At 42.7% G+C, this 27,230-nt stretch overlaps 1 protein-coding gene and 1 long non-coding RNA gene across 4 annotated transcripts in view; one reads left to right on the forward strand and one right to left on the reverse strand.

The window, feature by feature from the left end:
* The window catches only part of LOC140116324 (uncharacterized), a 64,518-nt gene that overhangs the window by 28,904 nt on the left and 8,384 nt on the right, over positions 1-27,230 (reverse strand). The window lies entirely within an intron of this gene.
* Positions 9,550-27,230, forward strand: part of ARK2C (arkadia (RNF111) C-terminal like ring finger ubiquitin ligase 2C) — a 78,376-nt gene continuing 60,695 nt past the window's right edge. For 2 of the 3 annotated variants that reach the window (XM_072132868.1, XM_072132869.1), the window contains exon 1: positions 9,555-9,850. In XM_072132868.1, the coding sequence (XP_071988969.1) occupies positions 9,790-9,850 (61 nt within the window). In that variant the 5' untranslated portion in view covers positions 9,555-9,789. Of the gene's footprint in view, positions 9,851-11,261; positions 12,747-27,230 lie in introns of those variants that run through there. The other variant, XR_011852740.1, reaches the window with a different exon arrangement.

A 27,230-nucleotide genomic window follows, 5' to 3' on the forward strand; every position in this document is an offset into this window, starting at 1 on the left:
CTCACTAACTACTAAAGTCAACTTTTGAATTTATTCTAATGAGTCTAAAGGGCTCCTTAGGGTGTTACCAGAGCCCCTCCATGCTGCAGCTTCATAGATTGTTTCACTGTCTCCCCCTCCCTTCTGCTTACTCAGCACTTCCCCCTCCCTCTACCTGCTGTGATCTCACATAGTAGGAGATGGGAAGTGTTCCTGCACAGGGTAACAGCCTGCGAAGTTACAGCAGAGAGGGGCTCTGATAACAACAATCCCACCCCCCTAAGCCCTTCAAGTTCATTAGAATAATTATAAAAGCTGATTTTAGAGGGCAAGAGGCCATGAATAACAAATAAAGAAGATTACCACAGTCACAGTTCCTGGATCTATGAGTAATGTCCCTGGTTTATCAGGATGGTTTTTGATGGGAGAGTCCTAATTGATGGGGAGGGTCCTAAATGTCATACATATGGTTATTGTAACATATATCTACTACTTTCAGTGCCATTTTATGTCTCCTAGAGTTCTCTCCTTATTCTAGATCAGGTTTTCATCCTGGTCTCTCACAAATGTTTATCAAAAACAGGGCAGTGTTAACAAAAGGGAAAAGAGGTCAGCTGCACCAGGGTCTATGGTAGAAGGGGCCCCCTGTCAGTCCCAACTTCAACTCTTTCTGCATCCTCTGGACTCAGCTAGAGTTGAATGCAGCAGCACACAGTGGGGCACAATTATCATACGTCAGCACTCCATGCACCAGGTGACTGCATGTATTGTATTGTCTATACCCACATAGGGGCATTTTACACTAAGCTTTCTGTGTCTACCTCTTTTTCACACTCACGTAGGACTCTTACTTCAACCCCAGGTTATTCTTCATCCTGTAGATAGCACAGTACAACTACTACTCCTGCCCAGTATATATGGGTACAGTACTACTACTCTTATTCTCCAAATGTGTGCACAACACAGTACTACTACACTTATCCTGTATATATGGCTACAGCACAGTATATATATATATATGGGCATATATATATATGGGCACAGCACAGTACTACTACACTTATCCTGTATATATGGGCACAGTACAGTGCAATGTCAATCAGCTGCCTCTAAAGCCAGTAGGATCTTGTCATGTATCAAAAGTGATCTGGACTCCCGTGATAGGGATGTAATATTACCACTGTACAAGGCATTGGTTCGGACACACCTGGAATATGCTGTCCAGTTCTGGGCACCGGTCCATAAAAAGGAGGCCCTGGAGCTGGAGAGGGTTCAACGTAGAGCCACAAAAATGATAAGGGGTATGGAGGGTCTCAGTTATGAGGAAAGATTATAACAACTAGATTTATTTAGTCTGGAAAAGAGACGACTACGAGGGGACATGATTAATCTATATAAATATATGAATGGTCAGCAGCACTCCGTGATATAATGGTGATATTTATTGCACCAGTGGAAAAAAGATACAACGTTTCAGCTATCTCAATGTAGCCATTTTCAAGTATACCAAACAATGATACAAGGCGGGTTTATATCCCCCGCAGGATGTGACATCATCAGTGAAAAAAACGACCAAACAAATACAATTTAACCCTGTATGGGTGTGTACATCCAATGTGTAACATATATATATGTATTCATGTGCATAAATTGTATAATCCACAATACATAGTATAAATTAAAGTGAAACAACAAGCTACCCGGCGTACCACCAGTTGTCCGTACTATACCACACAGCGCATGTCCAAGAGAGTTGCTAGGTGACCCGACTTAAACAAAGGGCAAATCGCATATTAATAGACTAACCTGCATAGTGCCCAGTACTCGCGACTGATATACCATTACTCATAGGTATTGACAGACCTTGTGCCGATGTAGGAGGGGATCCTGAGGTGACCGGCTGGGATCATGTGACCTCGTTGCGGGATCACGTGCCGCTGAGGTCAACTCGTCTCACAGCGCTGTCTACTACTCAAGAATCCACCATACTCTCGCGAGTAAACATCTGACGGGTCCGTGTTCAACCTAGAGGTGGGTAAGCGCTTTCCTTTGGCTAATGTGCCGGTCAGTCATATGCAGTGTCCATATCTATTTAATACGAAGTGTTCAGATTTCACTGTAAATAATTGTAATAATTCTTGCTTATATAAAGTATCATGGACTGAACACAACTAAAACCTTGTCGGCACCAAAAAGTCCGGACTCTGTGGGTGGCCACAACTCAATTTTATATCTCAACAGATCCTTAGAGATGTGGGCAGTACATAATCAATCTTGTAAGAAGTAGTATCTGGTGGTAAACACTCGGGTGCGGTTGTTTTGACAGCTCCATGTGAATAGTGATCTAAGTGGAAAGAGAAAAAAAAGAGAGAGAGGTCAAAATAATTATCAAAGTAAACACTTCCTTACATCATCCTAAGTGTCATCAGTAGGCTTAGTCGGCATTCGGGGTACACTTAAATCAAGGTGTTAGTATTAAAGTCCAGGTTCAACCCTATCGGTTGTAACGATTTCAATCTAAAAATCCATTCTGTTTCACGTTTCAGTAACATCCTACGTCTGTCCCCCCCTCTCCTAGGTTGGGGTACATGGTCAATGATGCAGAATCTCAGTTGGTGAATGGTATGGCCGCAGTCACTAAAATGTTTGGGTACTGGTAAGTCCAGCTTCTGAGTATTAATGGTCGATCTATGATTGTGTAGCCTCAATCTACATTCTGTAGTCGTTTCTCCCACATACACTTTTGGGCAGGGGCACAATAGAACATAGATGACATGGTCAGACCTACATGTGAGGTGATGTTTGATGTTATATTTCTTACCATCCATTGGGTTAATGAAGACCTCCCCCTTTAACATGTAGCTGCAATTCTCGCAGCTCATACAAGACCCCTAGAGACTTAGTGGTAAATATATCATCTCATACATTATCAGATTTACAACTGAAATTGTTAAACAAGGGTTTGTCTTTCTGTCCGACTGGGGATACTGATTGGTTGAAATTTGAAGGCGAGATTGCACGATTTCTCCGATCAGTCAAACTCAAAGTGTGGTTTTCTCAGCAACAACCTCCAGTCGAGTCGATTAACACAACTGGATCTAAACCTGATTTGTGTTTACGGGATTTAGGTCTTTATAACAAAAGTGATTTTGTACCCTTTGTTAACTCAAGTGCTATTGAGACATTTACTTCGCTGGTAAAAAGTGATATTCAGGTCTTACAGTTGAGAGATGGGTTAACCCCTCACCCACGAATACGTAATAATTTATCTAGATCTGCTAGGATGGCTTTATGTGATCTCATCCATGACGACAAATTGGTGATCAAACCGGCCGACAAAGGCGGAGCAATTGTCGTCATGGATAGGGGTAGTTATGTACATGAGATACAACGCCAACTAGCAGATGAGACGGTATATAAAAGGTTATCTGAAAATCCATTACCTTGGATTACTAAGAGACTGAGGGTATTGGTTGACAACGCATATGCCAATGACACAATTGACAAGGCCACTCATAAATTCCTATTACCTGAAAAACCAGTCACCCCGATACTATATTGCCTACCCAAAATCCACAAGAGGCTTGAGGACCCCCCTGGTAGGCCCATCGTATCGGGGAGGAACTCAATTTTGTCCCCTGCAGCCATACTTGTGGAGAAATCATTACACAACCTGGCCACATCATCTAGGTCGTTTATTCGGGACACCTCTGATTTTCTGACCAAAATTCAGGACATCGAGATCCCCCCAGATGCCATTTTAGCATCATTTGATGTGTCCAGCTTGTATACCAGTATTAGTCATGAACGAGGGATACGTGCAGTAGAAAAGGCGTTAGCCTTAACTGACTCCCCGAAACGGTGCCAGAGGTTTATTGTGGATCTGCTTGAGATCATATTGTCATGTAACCATTTTTTGTTTGGTAATGAGTATTTTTTGCAGTTAAGAGGTACGGCAATGGGGGCCAATATGGCCCCCACGTATGCCAATATCTTTATGGCAGACATGGAAGAAACATTGATTTATACCTCCCCACTTTATGTACATGTACTAAAGTGGGTTAGGTTCATCGATGACATTTTCCTAATTTGGGTAGGAGATACTGATACCTTCCTGACCTTTTTTGACTATTTGAACCAAGTGGACCCAGACATTAAATTCACCAAGTCTTTCTCGCAGTCCAATATCCAATTTCTGGACACGAATGTCTACATTGAAGGCAATAGATTGAAGACGGACCTATTCACCAAGAGCACTGACCGCAATAACTTGCTTAGATTTGAAAGTGCACACCCCAGACGAACACTTGACTCCCTTCCGTATAGCCAGATGGTACGAGTACGAAGAATAGTGGATGATCCAAGTCGACTAAATGACAGACTTACTGAAATGTCTGAGAAATTCATTACTCGGGGATATCCCACACAAGTAGTCAGACGACATAGAGACAGAGCAGAAAGACTGGATAAATTATCTCTTCTGACTCCAAAGACTAAGGACGGGGATACACGAGACAGAATACCGTTCGTGACGACATTCGGTCCTCACAGCCAGAATGTAGCAAACATAGTCCGACGACATTGGCCAATTTTATCTCATTTCTATAGAGACATTGGAGAATTCCAGGCACCACCTCTCTTTTCATATAAGCGTTCAAGAAATTTGAAAGATCAACTGGTGAAGGGGGACCTTGGCTCTATTGAGAATAAGAGCAATTTGGCATCCACCTTAAAACCTGGATGTTTTCCATGTATGAGCTGCGAGAATTGCAGCTACATGTTAAAGGGGGAGGTCTTCATTAACCCAATGGATGGTAAGAAATATAACATCAAACATCACCTCACATGTAGGTCTGACCATGTCATCTATGTTCTATTGTGCCCCTGCCCAAAAGTGTATGTGGGAGAAACGACTACAGAATGTAGATTGAGGCTACACAATCATAGATCGACCATTAATACTCAGAAGCTGGACTTACCAGTACCCAAACATTTTAGTGACTGCGGCCATACCATTCACCAACTGAGATTCTGCATCATTGACCATGTACCCCAACCTAGGAGAGGGGGGGACAGACGTAGGATGTTACTGAAACGTGAAACAGAATGGATTTTTAGATTGAAATCGTTACAACCGATAGGGTTGAACCTGGACTTTAATACTAACACCTTGATTTAAGTGTACCCCGAATGCCGACTAAGCCTACTGATGACACTTAGGATGATGTAAGGAAGTGTTTACTTTGATAATTATTTTGACCTCTCTCTCTTTTTTTTCTCTTTCCACTTAGATCACTATTCACATGGAGCTGTCAAAACAACCGCACCCGAGTGTTTACCACCAGATACTACTTCTTACAAGATTGATTATGTACTGCCCACATCTCTAAGGATCTGTTGAGATATAAAATTGAGTTGTGGCCACCCACAGAGTCCGGACTTTTTGGTGCCGACAAGGTTTTAGTTGTGTTCAGTCCATGATACTTTATATAAGCAAGAATTATTACAATTATTTACAGTGAAATCTGAACACTTCGTATTAAATAGATATGGACACTGCATATGACTGACCGGCACATTAGCCAAAGGAAAGCGCTTACCCACCTCTAGGTTGAACACGGACCCGTCAGATGTTTACTCGCGAGAGTATGGTGGATTCTTGAGTAGTAGACAGCGCTGTGAGACGAGTTGACCTCAGCGGCACGTGATCCCGCAACGAGGTCACATGATCCCAGCCGGTCACCTCAGGATCCCCTCCTACATCGGCACAAGGTCTGTCAATACCTATGAGTAATGGTATATCAGTCGCGAGTACTGGGCACTATGCAGGTTAGTCTATTAATATGCGATTTGCCCTTTGTTTAAGTCGGGTCACCTAGCAACTCTCTTGGACATGCGCTGTGTGGTATAGTACGGACAACTGGTGGTACGCCGGGTAGCTTGTTGTTTCACTTTAATTTATACTATGTATTGTGGATTATACAATTTATGCACATGAATACATATATATATGTTACACATTGGATGTACACACCCATACAGGGTTAAATTGTATTTGTTTGGTCGTTTTTTTCACTGATGATGTCACATCCTGCGGGGGATATAAACCCGCCTTGTATCATTGTTTGGTATACTTGAAAATGGCTACATTGAGATAGCTGAAACGTTGTATCTTTTTTCCACTGGTGCAATAAATATCACCATTATATCACGGAGTGCTGCTTCCTCGTTGTTGGATTTACTTGTGTAAGGGTCTTCTGAGCCAGAGTCCCCGAAGCGTGCACCCACACGGATCTCAATCCAGGATACCACAGTGCTACTCCACCAACTCTTCCCTTTTTTTGTGCCTTGCCTAATATATGAATGGTCCATACAAAAAATATGGTGGTAAATTGTTTCAGATTAGATCAAATCAAAAGACGAGGGGGCACTGTCTCCGTTTAAAGAAAACAAGGTTTAATCACCGGAGGCGACAGGGCTTTTTTACTATGAGAACGGTCAATCTGTGGAATAGCCTGCCTCAGGCGCTGGTCACAGCAGGGACAGCAGAGAGCTTACTCTACTACAGTACTACTACTCCTATCCTGTATATATGGGCACTGCACAGTACTGCTACTCCTATCCTGTATATATGGGCACAGCACAGTACTGCTACTCCTATCCTGTATATATGGGCACAACACAGTACTACTACTCATATCCTGTATATATGGACACAGCACAGTACTACTACTCCTATCCTGTATATATGGGCACTGCACAGTACTGCTACTCCTATCCTGTATATATGGGCACAACACAGTACTACTACTCATATCCTGTATATATGGACACAGCACAGTACTACTACTCCTATCCTGTATATATGGGCACAGCACAGTACTACTACTCCTATCCTGTATATATGGGCACAGCACAGTACTACTACTCCTATCCTGTATATATGGGCATAGCACAGTACTACTACTCCCATCCTGTATATATGGGCACAACACAGTACTACTACCTCTAACCTGTATATATGGGTACAGCACAGTACTACTACTCCTATCCTGTATATATGTACACAACAAGGTACTACTACACTTACCCTGTATATATGGGTACAGCACAGTACTACTAATCCTATCCTGTATAAATATGGGTACAGCACAGTACTACTACTCCTATCCTGTATATATATGGGTACAGCACAGTACTACTACTCCTATACTGTATATATGGGCACAGCACAGTACTACTACTCCTATCCTGTATATATGAGCACAGCACAGTACTACTAATCCTATCCTGTATATATGGGCACAGCACAGTACTACTACTCCTATCCTGTATATATGGGCACAGCACAGTACTACTACTCCTATCCTGTATATATGGGCACAGCACAGTACTACTACTCCTATCCTGTATATATGGGCACAGCACAGTACTACTACACCTATCCTGTATACATGGGCACAACACAGTACTACTAATCCTATCCTGTATATATGGACACAGCACAGTACTACTACTCCTATCCTGTATATATGGGCACAGCACAGTACTACTACTCCTATCCTGTATATATGGGCACAGCACAGTACTGCTACTCCTATCCTGTATATATGGGCACAGCACAGTACTACTACTCCTATCCTGTATATATGAGCACAGCACAGTATTACTACTCCTATCCTGTATATATGGGCACAGCACAGTATTACTACTCCTATCCTGTATATATGGGCACAGCACAGTACTACTACTCCTATCCTGTATATATGGGCACAGCACAGTATTACTACTCCTATCCTGTATATATGGGCACAGCACAGTATTACTACTCCTATCATGTATATATGGGCACAGCACAGTACTACTACTTCTATCCTGTATATATGGACACAGCACAGTACTACTACTCCTATCCTGTATATGGGCACAGTACTACTACTTCTATCCTGTATATATGGACACAGCACAGTACTACTACTCCTATCCTGTATATATGGGCACAGCACAGTACTACTACTCCTATCCTGTATATATGGGCACAGCACAGTACTACTACACTTATCCTGTATATATGGGTACAGTACTACTACTTCTATCCTGTAAATATGGACACAGCACAGTACTAAGACTCCTATTCTGTTTATATATACAAAGTGGTTTTTTCGGACTTACATCACATGAGTGATTACTGCTGAACAAGTCCACAATATATATGATGAAGAGGCATGTCACACTCTAAAGTTGTAGCAGTTTTAATAAAAATAAAATCTGTGGGCCTCAGTGGGCCCCTGGGTGACAGGGCCTCATCGGGCCCCTGGGTGACAGAGCCTCAGTGGGCCCCTGGGTGACAGAGCCTTAGTGGGCCCCTGGGTCACAGAGCCTCAGTGAGCCCCTGGGTGACAGAGCCTCAGTAGATCCCTGGGAGACAGAGCCTCAGTGAGCCCCTGGGTGACAGAGCCTCAGTAGATCCCTGGGAGACAGAGCCTCAGTGAGCCCCTGGGTGATAGAGCCTCAGTAGATCCCTGGGAGACAGAGCCTCAGTGAGCCCCTGGGTGACAGAGCCTCAGTGAGCCCCTGGGTGACAGAGCCTCAGTGAGCCCCTGGGAGACAGAGCCTCAGTGAGCCCCTGGGTGACAGAGCCTCAGTGGGCCCCTGGGTGGCAGAGCCTCAGTGAGCCCCTGGGTGACAGAGCCTCAGTGGGCCCCTTTGCAATGAACTCACATGACGGCATTAAAAAATTAGGAAACTAAAATAGTCTCCAGTTTTTTTAAATCTTCCCTAGTTTATCATTCCAAACATCTCCCTCATGGGTATTTTATATAAAGCCTCCCTCACCCCTATGGATTCCTTATGTAAAACCTTATATGGGCCCCCCAGCCACCCTGGGCCCCGGCCCTTAACCGGGTATGCCCAGTGCTGGCGCTGGCCCTACACTTAGTATATCCTCATCAATTGATCATCCGCCTTTATGTCCTTTTTTGCCCTTTGAGTGGTTATTTTCGCTTCCTATTTTTAGTTACCTTCCATCCTGTGTATAAGTATACAAGCACAGTACTAGGGTTCTGATCCTGTATATATATATATATATATACACCCCCCTCCCATTGTTATGTTTACATTGTGCCGCCAGTGTTTCAAAAACAATTTACAAAATCCCTCGTAACCTCATAGTCTGAACTCTTCTAAGTCATCTGAAATATTGTCAGATTCAATTATAACTCCAGGCCAATAATCCTGAGGAGTGACAAGCAGCCAAGCGGGAAAGAAACCTTACATTGACTGACAGCGGATCCCAAGAGTGTCTGCAGCAGCCATTCCAGCGCTCTATATGGCCTCTATACCCTTCCTATAAATACAACCCCAGTGTCAGATATGTGGGTCAGGCTTCCGGATGGGGCGCACTGGGTACGCCGCCACCGCCTCAGCACCAGCTGAATGTCCCTTGACCCAAGTCAATGTTTTATTAACCATATTTTTTAGAAAATAAGAAGAGAAGAGATAATAAATCCAATGCAATGAAACAAGCTAACCCAGACAGACTGCAGGGAGCTTGCACGCCCTGCCCCCAGCTCCCAGCTCATTGGTTGGGCTGCTTTGTCTTAGGGGAGCTGGAGAAGGTAGCTCCAAGCCCCCTCCCTTTGTGTTGAGGCAGCTGCAGCACATTTGAATGTATATAGGGGGGATTTGAAAGGACCATTACCAATGGGCCATCTGTCTCCTAGCCAGCAGTAGGAGCACGCAACTAGGATCAGCCTCTCCATATAGTCACAGTGATCAGCACCAGGGGTTGCAAGCACTGTCTCTGCCAGCATGGTGTTAGTCCACGTAGGATATCTTGTTCTTCCAGTCTTTGGCTCTGTACGGAACCGAGGTATGGCAATGGTGGTGGTGGTGGGATTCTTGTTTTGGGATGTGGGGAGTGGGGATGCACTGAATGTACTGAATGCTATGGGAGGGAGGGAGAAGGGCAGCTATGTTGATCAGCCAGTGCCTTGAGGTCTGCAATCTTCTTCTTGTGTGCCCTGTATCTATTTATAGATACACAGAGTATATCTGCTCTATGGAATACATTGTATCCATCTCGAAAGACATGTAATATTCTGCATGGATACAATGTATGAGACGGAACAAATCATCCAGCCAATCATCTGAATGAGGTGACATTTGTATTTATGTATCATGACAAACAGATGCATGGCTAGAGACGGTGTGTGGATACATTATATCAAGACAAATATAGATACATTATATCAAATTCCAAATCCATCTCTATTGTGCTGCAATTTCCGATTCTGCTGAGCATAGATCTAGAGTCCCGGATACATTGTATCTATTTTAAAAATTGGATTGTGTGGATACATTGTATCTATTTACTATTTATAAATACATGATGTGTGGATACATTGCCTTGTTGTATTCTATGGAGTCTTGGAGTACTGGGCTTGTATCTTCTGATTCTACATCTTAGTCATAAGCTTATTTAGACCTTTGCTGTATACGGTTTTATTTAAGGAAGATCAGATCCAATTACTCTTTGTGAGCCACCCCCCTCCTCCTCATTGCTTCCTTTCATCCTCACATCAGCTGCTTTTCCTACTGTCACCAAATTCTCTTGCAAAAAAAAAAGGTGGCTGCAGCTTTGAAGGGGGGGGGGGGGGCTAAGGGTTCATATAAAGAAGGGGAGGGGGCTATAGGTATGTAAGATTGTTGCTATGATCTAGCAGATGCTTAAGTATTTCACCCTAGAATAGAGCAGCAATGAAATGTGCATAGCCACCACCCCCCCAACACCAACACACACTCCCTCTCCCCTCCCCATGCAAATTACTGATGACCTGACATTTTTAATCATAGCACCGTGCATTTATTTTTAACCAGCTCAATTACAACCTTCCTCTAATGGTGTATTAGACTAGAGGTTACTGCAATCTGAATAGGGATAACATGGTGTGTATGGACTGGCCGCTATATTTTTGGATAGATCCCTATTGCATTGGAAGACCTGTCCTTCCTCCACTGGTGAGGTCAGCAGATCATTGCTCTTCAATAATTTCCTGTCCTCTCCAGCATGGAGAGTGTGAGAGTATTGGCTAGTCATTGCCCCTGGTACCAAAAAAATGAAATAAAAAAAAAAAATCTGTATAATTAATATTATGCATCTAAACTGTATGCATGCAAAAAAAAAAAAACTCTGCCCTTTAAAAAAAAAAAAGCTTTATTGACAATGGGATTTTACATTTGCATTTATCAATTCTTTTTTTTTTTTTTCCTTCATTGTGTAGCACAGTGAATGACCCAACATGCTGCTCTTGGTGTAGTCCTCTGCCTCTGCATATACCTGTATTGTGACACCCTCTTAACCATTTCCTGTTTCCATCTGAAGACAACATTGTTCTTTAATTGAGCTGCAGTATCCCCTTCTTTCATGGCTGCTTGTCCCTTTCCATTCCTGATGGAGAAGGGTTTACTTTTCTGGGTAACCCTTGTGCTTGCATGCAAATGCAATTATTACCCCCCTTTTAACCCTCTTCCCCCACCAACACCACCTTTACGCTCCAATAAAGGCTTTTGTTGCAAAATTTAAATTATTATTCAAATTTTATTAAGATTTTTTGCAGTTTTATTTTGTATTCTAAGCCACAAATTGCACAAGAATTGTACCAAAAATTGTGCAAAAAATGTTGCAAAAATTGTGCCAAAAAAATTGAGCAAAAATTTGTAAAAAAAAAAAAAATTGCACTTTTTTTTATCAGTCAAATCTAAAAAAAATATATTAAAAAATAAAATGCCCTTAGTACCGTAGGTCTTGGGTGCCACTTGGAGCCGGAGCTCTTTCCAGCATAGCCCTGCAACAAGAGGATACTGATGCTTTACAATGAATTTCCTTAAAAAAATCATATTTTTCTTGTTGAAAACTGTAGAGAATGTAACCCTGGACCTGTTTTTTTCTATATTTTCTTTCTATATTTTCTTTCTTTGTAGTCTCATTGTAGTAACATAGAACGTAGCCATTCAGTAGAGCTGTAGAGAGTAACAGCCATTTTTCTTTGTATCTTCATCTTGTTTAGCTAAGTACATTACACTGTAAATTTCTGTTAAGTGGATTCATTTTGCTCGTGGGGAGGCCAGGCCAAATTTAAAGGGATGCATCGGAAGCTAATCCCCCCCCCTACACCCCTCTATTGTATTTTGCAACAATCGGAATCCATTGTCTGCAGTCTAGTGGCTGCTACAACGATGGAGGGGGGGACTTTATAGACTACAATGGCGGTGCATGGTGTGTAGGCACACTTGCATGCCATGGTGATATTAGCCTAAAAATTTTTTTTTTAAATTAGTTTTTTGCTGGCAAAATGGACCATCCATTTAACAGGGGTATCCTTTTTTTCTGCTGTGCTATAAAAACTACTTCCTGTTCTTATTTTGTGGGTAATGTTCTGTATCTGAAAGCCTTTAGTCGTGGAAAAACCTTTCACCTTTTATTATTTCATGTACTAAGACTAAAGCATGTTCTGTATATTATTATTTTTTTTTTACATTACCTAGTTTTTATTTTCTGATGTAAATCTCTCTGTAGAGACCGTACCCTGCTGAAATGTACTGTGCTGTAGCCTACACATCTACTCATTGTATGCCGCTTTTGTTCTGTTGTGCCCCTCCAAAAGCATGGTGGGCTTGCCTTTTGTATCGTGTGCATGACTCTGTTACACTCAGTTTCACAAATACTAATACAACAATCTTTCAATAAAGAAACTAGTTTTCCTATATTAACCTAGTCTGCCTTTTCTATTGCTGTTTTCCCATTTATTGTCGTACTCCTCTTCTCTAGTAGATCTATATATCCCTCATACCTTATTACTGAATTTTCCTTCCTCTGAGTGAATGACTTTAGTCCCTTCGCTATGGGGCCCGGGTCAAGATTTTTTTTTCTTTTAATTTTTTTTTTAAATTTTAACTAAAAAGAAAATACATTTAAAAAAAAATCTCTATATATTCTTAGCTGTTGCATAAAATAAGACAGTGGTTTCACAAAGCAATGGGATAACGTAGTTTCCACGTGCAGAAAAGGCGGCCATTTTGAACTAGATTACTGTCAGCTTGAATGTGCTGTTATAGAGCAGAAGGATTATATATATATATATATATATATATATATATATATATATATAGTTTTCTGTTAAAATATTTAATAAAACTTGTAATTTACTCTAAATCCCTGCTCATTCTCTATATCCCAAGAGTCCAATGGGTGGTCCTACTGATTTACAACTACCTCCGTACACTTAATACAACAGAGATACTCTTAACACCACTCCTACTCATAGAATAAATTGCACGTTTTATTAAGATTTTCCCCCCAAAAAAAGATATGTAAATCAGCTCCTCCATCTCTATATCCTTCTGCTTATGAATCAGGAGCCATGTTCAATGTCATAGGTTCGCCTCTTCAAGGCTCTGAACAGGGACATGTAGCTTTAGAAGAAGCAATGCCCTCCCACCACCTTGGAGCAGTTGCTTCTTTCTGCTATCGACTTCTTATGATCCTTCTACAAGGAAATGCTCCGCCATGTAGGATCCTTTTCTTGCAGTGAACATGATCCTTTTCTAGTAGTGTCCCTTACTTAGAAGTTCCAAAGATTGGAGAGATCTCAATGACTACCAACTGTTTGGAGAGATCTCAACGACTACCAACTGGTTGGAGAGATCTCAACGACTACCAACTGGTTGGAGAGATCTCAACGACTACCAACTGGTTGGAGAGATCTCAACGACTACCAACTGGTTGGAGAGATATCTGGTCGTCCCGAGTCATTTCTACTCTTGAGTAGGTCAGTGAGGCCCATTCAATGTGGAAGATTTTGTCAGAGGTCCTATCTATGTGGCATTTCTCGAGTACTTTGTATCATACAAGGAAAGGTTCAAGTAATTTGGACAATCTCCTTGCAGTAAGCACAAGAGACCATAAGGAATGGTGTCCACCACTCAGAAGGTTCACAGATTAGGAGACATCTTATCAGCCTTCCATGTCTATAAGCTATCTTCTAACTTATTTACGAGAAGCCAAATGAGGTCTCCTCTACTGCAGAGAACATGTAATGAGTTTGAGGTCCAGTCTATATATAAGCACCAGAACCTCTTTTATCTATAATAACTGGTGGATATGGTAGCATCTACCAGGATCAGAGAACATTTGAGATCAACATATAGAAATTTGTAGTATTTTACTTGTGGTGGGAAATTCTAAAGATATCTTAAATAAGATTTATACAAGAAGTCTAATAGTCATGCATAGGAATGTAACCTAAGAGGCCGGTGCACACGTGGAGCATGAACAGGAAGTGCTCCAGTATCGGGTTAGCTAGACCTCCATCACAGTTGGTCTTTCCCTCTCTCTTGGTAAACAATGTGCACAGTCCACTCCCTTACTCTGCTCTTTTCTTTCTAATCTGGATTTGTAGGCTAAGCTCTCGGCAGTGACATACGCGCACACAGACACACGTGTCGGTGAGGGAGGTTGTGCTTCGCCTTGCATGAATGAAAACATGCATGTGTCTTGAGGCTGCTCATTTCAAATGTGATTTTTATTTTATTTTAATCCTTTTCACTTCCATTAAACTACAATACAGTAATTAAAAAAAAAAGACGGGGGCCTGGATATCGTATGACGATGCTGTCCACGTGCTAATACATGGAGGAAGATGAATCTTACTGGCTTGTGGTCCTTAAAGGGGTTGTCCACGTTGAACAAATAATTGATATGGCTTGAGTAGGGAAAAGTTAAAGGACATCTACCACCAGGATGAAGGATTGTAAACCTAGCGCACTGACATACTGGTGTGTGCCACCTCTGGCAGGATCTGTTCTTCTTTTAGCTTCTTATGCTCTTATTTTTAAGAAAATATGGCTTTAAGAATAATGCAAATTCGCCTGAGGGGCTCCAGGCCCCATTAAAGAACACCTGTCATCAGGTCTCTGTCACTATTTCTGTCACCTCTACCTGTTGGAGCAGCTCACAAGGATCCCATCCCAGCCTTTATCTAGTTATTTCATACATTATTCATTGTAAAATCATCTATTCTTTATCATGTAAATGAGGCTGGTCACATGGTCAGAGGCAGTGATGTCACCCCTGTTCCCCCTCCCCTCTCCTCCCCCTGCTCATGTCTGTGTGTAATGTATAGTAAAGCATTGCTAGTGTGTGTGCTGCATCTGCTGACATGCTGCATCCTCCTAATATACAGGTGAGAGACACAGACATCAGCTACACATGAATCTGACATGTTCTGCTGTAACATGGCTGCCTGGAGCTGCTGTATCTCCTATACACACACACATGCACACACAGGCTGCGGGGGGTGTGGCCACCACCACCAGGAAGCACATCATTACACAGCCTCACATCATTATACAGGCTGTCAGTCATGCACTGGGGGTGTGGCTGTGCCTCCCACTCATGAATAGAGTGGACAGCTTGAATATGCTAATGCTGCATTGGACATTTCACAGGTCATTTGCATACAGCTTTAGGACCTCATTGCTTAGGGTTACAGGCATGTAGAGGGACAATGAAGGGATAGAGGCAATGCTCTCTAATGGCAGTTTATGAAAATATATTTAGTTTAGGGGGGTTATTTTGCATGACGGGTTCTCTTTAACATCTATGGAGCCTGGAGCCTCTAAGGCTTATTTGCATAATTTTAAAAGCCTTTTTTTGTAAAAACCAGGTAATAAGAAACTAAAAGAAGAGCAGATCCCACCAGAGGGGGCACACTCCAGTATGTCAGTGTGCGTGTTTTACAATCCTTCATCCTGGTGGTAGATGTTCTTTAAACAATTTTCCAATATACTTTCTGAATCAATTCCTTGCAGTTCTCAAGATCTCTGCTTGCTGTACTGCTATAGAAAGCTTCATTGTTTACTTCCAGTGGATATAAATCTGTCCATAGTCTTTTGATGGACAGGCGGGTGCACAAGCCATTACATGCAGTCCCCTGGTTACGTACAAGATAGGTTTCATAGGTTTGTTCTTAAGTTGAATTTGTATGTAAGTCGAAACTGTATATTTTATAATTGTAGATCCAGACAATTTTTTTTTTTTTTGCCCCAGAGACAATTGGATTTTCAAACTTTTTTGCTGTAATGGGACCGAGGATTATCAATATAGCTTCATTACAGACACCTTACAGCTGATCATTGCAGCCTGGGACTATAGTAACATCCAGAGAGGTCACCAGAGGTCACAGAGGGCATAGGGGTCCGTCTGTAACTAGGGGTCGTCTGTAATTCGGGTGTCCTTAAGTAGGGGACCGCCTGTACTATCATTACTCTCTGTGATAATAACGGCTCGTGCACCCGCCTGTCCATCACAAGACCATGGGCAGATTCTATCCACTGCAAGTAAACAGAGAAGCTTTCTATAACCGGACAGCAAGCAGAGATCTAGAGAACAGTGAGGAATTGATACAGAAAGTATATTGGAAAATTGTAGACGTTTTCATTACTTTTCAAACCATATCAATTGTTTGCTGAAAGTGGACAACCCCTTTAAACTTAAAAATTCCACCACTTTTGGACACATATATACTTGGTCCGGCCAAGCATTCGTTAGCGGAGAGAGTAGTCTAATGTCTACTTCTGGTGGTGCTTACCTCCATGAGAACATACGATTGGGTGAAAGCTTCAACGAGCCCATGGGCTTACTACTTCTATCCATATAGGGTTGACCCATCCCTATATACATGGGGGGTTAATGTTTGGACAGCCTGGTCATGTGACATCCAAAATTATGGTGCCAATAAATCTCAGACTGTGTGGACCTGAAGGTATCCAGATACTTAAAGTCCATCTATAAACATCTAACGATTAGTGGCAGGTCACACTACTCCACTCATCTGTCATACGGTCATTCAAAGCCAACGAGAAGGATAAGAGGATCCCAAATGTAGACCATAGTTTCCATTCATAACAGAAACCCCAGTGTATTGTCAGGTCCATCACCCAAGATACCCAATGGACCCCAATAACCTTTAATGGAGGTCCATTGAGTCCCTAAAAGGTCTTCACCTTTTACAAGGCACAATCGGGCGCTATCCATCCTATCAACCCTACTGGAACTCCCAATGGAGGTTCTGAGCACCTCTGGTGGTAGCAGAAGATGGTGGTGGTTCGTTAGAGGCTCAACACTATTTTAGAGGTTTAACATGTTGGAATGGCACAGTAGGACAGAAGATAGAGAAACGTAGCTGAGCAGTTGATGGACCTCAACGTGAGGATGAATCAAAATTTTTGGATAATTTGGTTAGTAGATGCCCAAACAAGCAGCCACGTTCTTCTCGTTGAGTACAACCACTTCATGTCCTTTAATGGAAAGATCTTTGCTCGTGATGAGCTCGATGGAAAGGGTCCTATTTAGGTGATGATGATCCACAGTAAGCTTGGTGACCTTCTACGGACAGGCACATTTTTGGTTGTTTTATAATTATGATCATTCTTAATGCTCCGTCACTAAAAAGGTTCCATTGACTCCTGAGAAGACTCAAAGGGGGTGACCATTGGCTTTCCAGAAAATATGGAACCTAAACGTCCTATGTCATGGTCACTATTGTAACAGTAACCTATAGTTCTACAGCTGATGGACACTTTCTAGCTAGAGGTTCCCTCTCACACATGTCCTACATATTCTAAAGCCTTCTCATTACTTATTCATGGACCATACCAACCTTAAAAGGGGTCATGACCGGAGCCATAACATCTCAGATAATGACAAGCTCAACAAAAAAGAACAAAAAGAGGCAAATCTTAAGTGTTTCCTTCCAGAAAGTGAACATCTGTCCTATTACCTTCAATATCCCCAGGAGGATGATCTATCATTTTAAATGAGCCATGGGGGGAGGCTGTAGAGTACGGGCCGTAAGGCAGAATTTTTGATGAAGCCTCAAACCACTATCACTACAGTACTATCAGTAGTAAGTTATATTTATGCTGTGCCTTAGTTATATAGCTGGTTTTATATGTAAGGATCCTGCACACAGTAATGTCACAGTACAGAGATAATACACACAGTGATGTCACAGTACAGAGATAATACACACAGTGATGTCACAGTACAAGGATAATACACACAGTGATGTCACAGTACAGGGATAATGCACACAGTGATGTCACAGTACAGGGATAATACACACAGTGATGTCACAGTACAGGGATAATACACACAGTGATGTCACAGTACAAGGATAATACACACAGTGATGTCACAGTACAGGGATAATACACACAGTGATGTCACAGTACAGAGATAATACACACAGTGATGTCACAGTACAGGGATAATACACACAGTGATGTCACAGTACAGTGATACTACACACAGTGATGTCACAGTACAGGGATAATACACACAGTGATGTCACAGTACAGAGATAATGCACACAGTGATGTCACAGTACAGGGGATAATACACACACAGTGATGTCACAGTACAGAGATAATACACACAGTGATGTCACAGTACAGAGATAATACACACAGTGATGTCACAGTACAGGGGACAATACACACACAGTGATGTCACAGTACAGAGATAATACACACAGTGATGTCACAGTACAGGGATAATACACACAGTGATGTCACAGTACAGAGATACTACACACAGTGATGTCACAGTACAGGGATAATACACACAGTGATGTCACAGTACAGGGATAATACACACAGTGATGTCACAGTACAGGGATAATACACACAGTGATGTCACAGTACCGGGATAATGCACACAGTGATGTCACAGTACAGGGATAATACACACAGTGATGTCACAGTACTGAGATAATACACACAGTGATGTCACAGTACAGGGATAATACACACAGTGATGTCACAGTACAGGGATAATACACACAGTGATGTCACAGTACAGGGATAATACACACAGTGATGTCACAGTACCGGGATAATACACACAGTGATGTCACAGTACAGCGATAATACACACAGTGATGTCACAGTACAGGGATAATACACACAGTGATGTCACAGTACAGGGATAATACACACAGCGATGTCACAGTACAGGGATAATACACACAGTGATGTCACAGTACAGGGGTAATACACACAGTGGTGTCACAGTACAAGGATAATACACACAGTGATGTCACAGTACAGGGATAATACACACAGTGATGTCACAGTACAAGGGTAATACACACAGTGATGTCACAGTACAGAGATAATACACACAGTGATGTCACAGTACAGGGATAATACACACAGTGATGTCACAGTACCGGGATAATACACACAGTGATGTCACAGTACAGCGATAATACACACAGTGATGTCACAGTACAGGGATAATACACACAGTGATGTCACAGTACAGGGATAATACACACAGTGATGTCACAGTACAGGGATAATACACACAGAGATGTCACAGTACAGGGATAATACACACAGTGATGTCACAGTACCGGGATAATACACACAGTGATGTCACAGTACCGGGATAATACACACAGTGATGTCACAGTACAGCGATAATACACACAGTGATGTCACAGTACAGGGATAATACACACAGTGATGTCACAGTACAGGGATAATACACACAGCGATGTCACAGTACAGGGATAATACACACAGTGATGTCACAGTACAGGGGTAATACACACAGTGGTGTCACAATACAAGGATAATACACACAGTGATGTCACAGTACAGGGATAATACACACAGTGATGTCACAGTACAGGGATAATACACACAGTGATGTCACAGTACAGGGATAATACACACAGTGATGTCACAGTACAGAGATAATACACACAGTGATGACACAGTACAGAGATAATACACACAGTGATGTCACAGTAAAGGGATAATACACACAGTGATGGCACAGTACAGGGATAATACACACAGTGATGGCACAGTACAGGGATAATACACACAGTGATGTCACAGTAAAGGGATAATACACACAGTGATGTCACAGTACAGGGATAATACACACAGTGATGTCACAGTGCAGGGATAATACACACAGTGATGTCACAGTACAGGGATAATACACACAGTGATGTCACAGTGCAGGGATAATACACACAGCGATGTCACAGTACAGGGATAATACACACAGTGATGTCACAGTACAGAGATAATACACACAGTGATGTCACAGTACAAGGATAATACACACAGTGATGCCGCAGTACAGAGATAATACACACAGTGATGTCACAGTACAGAGATAATACACAGTGATGTCACAGTACAGAGATAATACACACAGCGATGTCACAGGACAGGGATAATACACACAGTGATGTCACAGTACAGGGATAATACACACAGTGATGTCACAGTACAGGGATAATACACACAGTGATGTCACAGTACAGGGGTAATACACACAGTGATGTCACAGTACAGGGATAATACACACAGTGATGTCACAGTGCAGGGATAATACACACAGTGATGTCACAGTACAGGGATAATACACACAGTGATGTCACAGTGCAGGGATAATACACACAGCGATGTCACAGTACAGGGATAATACACACAGTGATGTCACAGTACAGAGATAATACACACAGTGATGTCACAGTACAAGGATAATACACACAGTGATGCCGCAGTACAGAGATAATACACACAGTGATGTCACAGTACAGAGATAATACACAGTGATGTCACAGTACAGAGATAATACACACAGTGATGCCACAGTACAGAGATAATACACACAGTGATGTCACAGTACAGAGATAATATACACCATAATGTCATATTATACTGGTATATTTTGCTGATAATCTATAGGCCTTTGCATCTACCTGTAGAAATAGTTAATGCAAATTTTCTATCAGTCTATGGAAATGAACCTTTATGCTGCGGAGAAGGGAGGATGGGGACATCACCAGCGTCATTATACGGGATCACATCCCATTCCCCTGCATCAGCATCACAAGTCTTGAGGATTGAGGCTTATGTTTTGCACTAAAATATACTTAAAAAAAAACACTGTTCTGAATGAGTCAGTGATGGGTGCATCCTACAATATCAGAGGTTGGGGCAGCGGGGGGTCCTGGTCTTATTACGGTAGGTCTATGGAATCAGTGGCCGCTCCTCTGCAGCCCAATACTGGGGGGTTGTGCCAACAAACCATGGACATCTATAGTCATCCACACAAATGGTTAATACAAAACTGATACATCAGAAATACATTTTAAAAAATTCTTAATTTAGTCAAAAGTTAAAATCTACAATGTGGGAACATTACATTGTGCATCCTAACGGTCCGTTCCATAGCACCCAGCGGTTTTATTCCAGATGAACTCATCCCGTTCCCATAGGAACACATAAGAAAAAACATAAAAAACATTCTGCATGGAGCGTTACCTGATCCGGATTCTGCACAGGCGCAACATCAGACGCTGCCATTGGTAGAACAGACCCCATAGAGAACTACAGGATTGTTGCCTCAGTCTCCATCAACCCCTCCGAGAGGAAAATCAATGCCTTAAAGGGGATGTACCACGTGTCACTTGTTGTCCCCTAACCCAAGGATCAGGGATTACGATCTAAATCAGGGAAGCAATTCATTGTCCAATGGGGCCACATGTGGAAGGGCAAAGGTTTTACAGGACCAGACTAATATACTAAGTAGTAACCAAAACATAATGCCCCCTCTCATTATTTCCCTCTTCATAGTGCCCCATTCAGATTGTTCCTTCCATCTATAGTGCCCCCTCTCCTTATGCCCCCATATATAGTGCCCCCTCTCCTTATGCCCCCATATATAGTGCCCCCTCTCCTTATGCCCCCATATATAGTGCCCCCTCTCCTTATGCCCCCATATATAGTGCCCCCTCTCCTTATGCCTCGGTATATAGTGCCCCCCTCTCCTTATGCCTCGGTATATAGTGCCCCCTCTCCTTATGCCCCCATATATAGTGCCCCCTCTCCTTATGCCCCCATATATAGTGCCCCCTCTCCTTATGCCTCGGTATATAGTGCCCCCTCTCCTTATGCCCCCATATATAGTGCCCCCTCTCCTTATGCCTCGGTATGTAGTGCCCCCTCTCCTTATGCCCCCTATATATAGTGCCCCCTCTCCTTATGCCCCCTATATATAGTGCCCCCTCTCCTTATGCCCTCATATATAGTGCCCCCTCTCCTTATGTCTCCATATATAGTGTCCCCACTCCTTATGCCCCCATATATAGTGCCCCCTCTCCTTATGCCTCGGTATGTAGTGCCCCCTCTCCTTATGCCCCCTATATATAGTGCTCCCTCTCCTTATGCCCCCATATATAGTGCTCCCTCTCCTTATGCCCTCATATATAGTGCCCCCTCTCCTTATGTCTCCATATATAGTGCCCCCTCTTCTAATGCCCCATATATAGTGCCCCCTCTCCTAATGCCCCCATACATAGTGTCCCCACTCCTTATGTCTCCATATATTGTGTCCCCTCTCATTATGCCCTCATATATAGTGCCCCCTCTCCTTTTGCCTCCATATATAGTGCTCCCTCTCCTTATGTCTCCATATATAGTGTCCCCACTCCTTATGTCTCCATATATAGTGCCCCTCTCCTTATGCCCCCATATATAGTGCCCCCTCTTATTATGCCCCCATATATAGTGCCCCCTCTCCTTATGCCCCCATATATAGTGCCCCCTCTCCTTATGCCCCCATATATAGTGCCCCCTCTTATTATGCCCCCATATATAGTGCTCCCTCTCCTTATGTCCCCATATATAGTGTCCCCTCTTCTTATGTCCCCATATATAGTGTCCCCTCTCCTTATGTCCCCATATATAGTGCCCCCTCTCCTTATGCCCCCTTATATAGTGCTCCCTCTCCTTATGCCCCCATATATAGTGCCCCCTCTCCTTATGCCCCCATATATAGTGCTCCCTCTCCTTATGCCCCCATATATAGTGCTCCCTCTCCTTATGTCTCCATATATAGTGCCCCCACTCCTTATGTCTCCATATATAGTGCCCCTCTCCTTATGCCCCCATATATAGTGCCCCCTCTTATTATGCCCCCATATATAGTGCCCCCTCTCCTTATGCCCCCATATATAGTGCCCCCTCTCCTTATGCCCCCATATATAGTGCCCCCTCTTATTATGCCCCCATATATAGTGCTCCCTCTCCTTATGTCCCCATATATAGTGTCCCCTCTTCTTATGTCCCCATATATAGTGTCCCCTCTCCTTATGTCCCCATATATAGTGCCCCCTCTCCTTATGCCCCCTTATATAGTGCTCCCTCTCCTTATGCCCCCATATATAGTGCCCCCTCTCCTTATGCCCCCATATATAGTGCTCCCTCTCCTTATGCCCCCATATATAGTGCTCCCTCTCCTTATGTCTCCATATATAGTGCCCCCACTCCTTATGTCTCCATATATAGTGCCCCCTCTTATTATGCCCCCATATATAGTGCCCCCTCTCCTTATGCTCTCATATATAGTGCCCCCTCTCCTTATGCCCTCATATATAGTGCCCCCTCTCCTTATGTCTCCATATATAGTGCCCCCTCTCCTAATGCCCCATATATAGTGCCCCCTCTCCTAATGCCCCCATACATAGTGTCCCCTCTCTTTATACCCTCATATATAGTGCCCCCTCTCATTATGCCCTCATATATAGTGCCCCCTCTCCTTATGCCTCCATATATAGTGCCCCCTCTCCTTATGCCCTCATCTACTGTGCGGGCTGTCACATGGCCCGGTCTAAAGTAATCAGTTGGATGCCGCCCTGATCCAAACATAGGCGGTCCGGCTGCTTGGACCTCCACCGATCCCGAGAACAGGGGTCTGGTTCTACCTAATTGATGGAGCTGCAGGTGTCCTCCCACTGTATTCAATATTATAGGATTGTTGGAAATTGCTCAGGCAGCGATTCACTATCTCTGGCCGGCACTATTCGCTTACTATGAGTGTGCAGAGATAGTAGAGCGCTGTGCTCGGCAATTTCTGACACACCCTATAGTATTAAAAGGAGCGGGAGGGCACATGTCAGACTCTTAAATGGAGAACTTTTTGGGGAACCCACTTACATATTTGGAAGGATAGAGGATGTTGTTTCTGTACTCACCTGGACGGACACATTGCTACCCCCTCCGCTGTGTATCTCTGGAGTTTGGACACATCCTGGAGTTATTACTACTCCCAATGATTAGTAACGGGGGAAATTGTAAACAATCAATATTTTAAAAGGTTTCTAATATATTTTCCTATAAAACACTTTCCCTTGATCCCTATATAACGTACAGTACACCATACAATGTCCTAGCGCCGCCCTGAGGCCAGTGACTCAGCATTCAGTAACCAACCATACAATTACTCCATGTTGTATTATGACCGTCCTGCTGGGACCCTTCTATAGTGTTTTATGTAGGATATAAACCCCCAATCTTCTATACAAAGGAACAGCCGGCATCTGGAGGTCTAATAATGTCTTCTCCGGGAGGGGCCGGCAGATAATGTTCCCCCGGCCGCACCTGAGTGTTCCCGCTCAATGACTTGTGTTTTACAAAATCTTGAAAGGAGAGAATTTTCGTGAGCGACTGCTTGGAGCATTGTCTATCAAAGCATCTGCCCCACCATTGTCCTCCAGCCACCTGTCACCCAGGGGAGGAAGGGATTTCTTTTCTTCTTCTTTGTCTTGTATTATTCCAGATTTACGGAGACGCATCATAAGTGCGGTGGTAACAGAGTAGGTGATTCTTAAAGGAATCTCCCAGATCAAATATCATCATCTAAACAGACAGACTTGTAGGTAAAGTGCCCTACACCATGAGCTTCCCTATAAAACATCATTAATATTCCCTCAAGGGGCGTGGCTATGCAAATATGTACTTTATGGTGTGGGATACTTCACCTTGAACATGCGTTTCAAGAGTAAAATCTGTGTCCTTAAAGGGGTTGTCCAGAGGATAAAAAACATGAAAACATGGCCGCTTCCTTGCAAAAACAGCGCCACATCCCACCATGGGTAGAGCGTGGTATTGCAGGTCAGCTGTATGGAAATAATGGAGCTTAGTTGCAGGATAGGATTAGTAGTACTGTGCTGTGTCCATATATACAGGATAGGAGTAGTAGTACTGTGCTGTGCCCATATATACAGGATAGGAGTAGTAGTACTGTGCTGTACTCATATATACAGGATAGGAGTAGTAGTACTGTGCTGTGCCCATATATACAGGATAGGAGTAGTAGTACTGTGCTGTGCCCATATATACAGGATAGGAGTAGTAGTACTGTGCTGTACTCATATATACAGGATAGGAGTAGTAGTACTGTGCTGTACTCATATATACAGGATAGGAGTAGTAGTAGTGTGCTGTGCCCATATATACAGGATAGGAGTAGTAGTACTGTGCTGTACTCATATATACAGGATAGGAGTAGTAGTACTGTGCTGTACTCATATATACAGGATAGGAGTAGTAGTAGTGTGCTGTGCCCATATATACAGGATAGGAGTAATAGTACTGTGCTATGTACATATATACATGATAGGAGTAGTAGTACTGTGCTGTGCCTATATACAGAGCACAGGAGTATTAGAACTGTGCAGAGCCCAAATATACAGGATAGGAGTAGTAGTACTGTGCTGTGCCCATATATACAGGATAGGAGTAGTAGTACTGTGCTGTGCCCATATATACAGGATAGGGGTAGTAGTACTGTGCTGTGCCCATATATACAGGATAGGAGTAGTAGTACTGTGCTGTGTCCATACATACAGGATAGGAGTAGTAGTACTGTGCTCTGCACATATATACAGGATAGGAGTAGTAGTACTGTGCTGTGTCCATACATACAGGATAGCATAGCTCCCAACCGTCCCGATTTTGAATGGCTTCTACAGACATCGGGAGGGAATCCTTTTCAGAGAAGTGTCGGGCTTAGCGGAGAGAGCAGAGACCACGTCATCAGCATCTGTCCATATATGGTCACTGCATCTCCTAGGGTTCCCCAGAGCAGACATCGGGCAGGGAATCCTTTTCAGAGAAGTGTCGGCTTAGTGGAGAGAGCAGGGACCACGTCATCAGCTCAGATCACCATCTGTCCATATATGGTCTCCAGGGATTCCCCAGACACAAGCTCTTTAAATAATTAAATTAAATAAAGTTTTGCCCAGGCTGAGATTCAAACCTGGGACCCTCTGCACCATAGACAGGAGCTTAACTAACTGAGCTATAAGCCCAGTGATACAGAGCTGAGGATTTCTGGTAACTAAGAAGTGTTATCTGCCACTGTTACACTGTGACACAGACTAATGCACTGATATATAGAGAGGGATCTTCTCAGAGGTTATTATTCTAATTATTGAGACTATTATTATTATTATTATTATTATTATTATAAATTTTATTATTTTTATTATTATGGAGATGATTATTAATAATGGTAAAAATAATAATAATCATCTCAATAATAATAATAATAATCTCCATAATAATAATAATAGTCTCAATAATTACAATTATCTGAGAAGATCCCTCCCTATATACCAAAGCAGTATATAGTTCTTAGTTACCAAAATTCTCCACCCTGTTAGTCACTGAAGTTATAGCTCAGTGGGTCGGGGCGCTGTGTTATTCTTGCACATGGACACTGCAGGTTCTGGGTTCTGGGTTCAAATCCCAATGAGGATATATTTTTTTTTTTTTATTGAGATGATTTTTATTATTTTAATATGGCTAAAATTTGGGGCGTGGCCAGGGAGTGATTGGGGGTGTGGCTCAGGGGGATCGCTACGCGTGCCGCCATTTTGTCCCTCTTTCGTTTTCACAAATGTTGGGAGGTATGGGATAGGAGTAGTAGTACTGTGCTGTGTCCATATATACAGGATAGGAGTAGTAGTACTGTGCTGAGCCCATATATAATGGATAGGAGTAGTAGTACTGTGCTGTGTCCATATATACAGGATAGGAGTAGTAGTACTGTGCTGTGCCCATATATACAGGATAGGAATAGTAGTACTGTGCTGTGCCCATATATACAGGATAGGAGTAGTAGTACTGTGCTGTGTCCATATATACAGGATAGGAATAGTAGTACTGTGCTGTGTCCATATATACAGGATAGGAGTAGTAGTACTGTGCTGTGTCCATATATACAGGATAGGAGTAGTAGTACTGTGCTGTACCCATATATACACCATAGGAGTAGTAGTACTGTGCTGTGCCCATATATACAGGATAGGAGTAGT

The sequence above is a fragment of the Engystomops pustulosus genome, chromosome 1 (assembly GCF_040894005.1).
Source record: "Engystomops pustulosus chromosome 1, aEngPut4.maternal, whole genome shotgun sequence".
In the NCBI taxonomy this organism is placed as follows: Eukaryota; Metazoa; Chordata; class Amphibia; order Anura; family Leptodactylidae; genus Engystomops; species Engystomops pustulosus.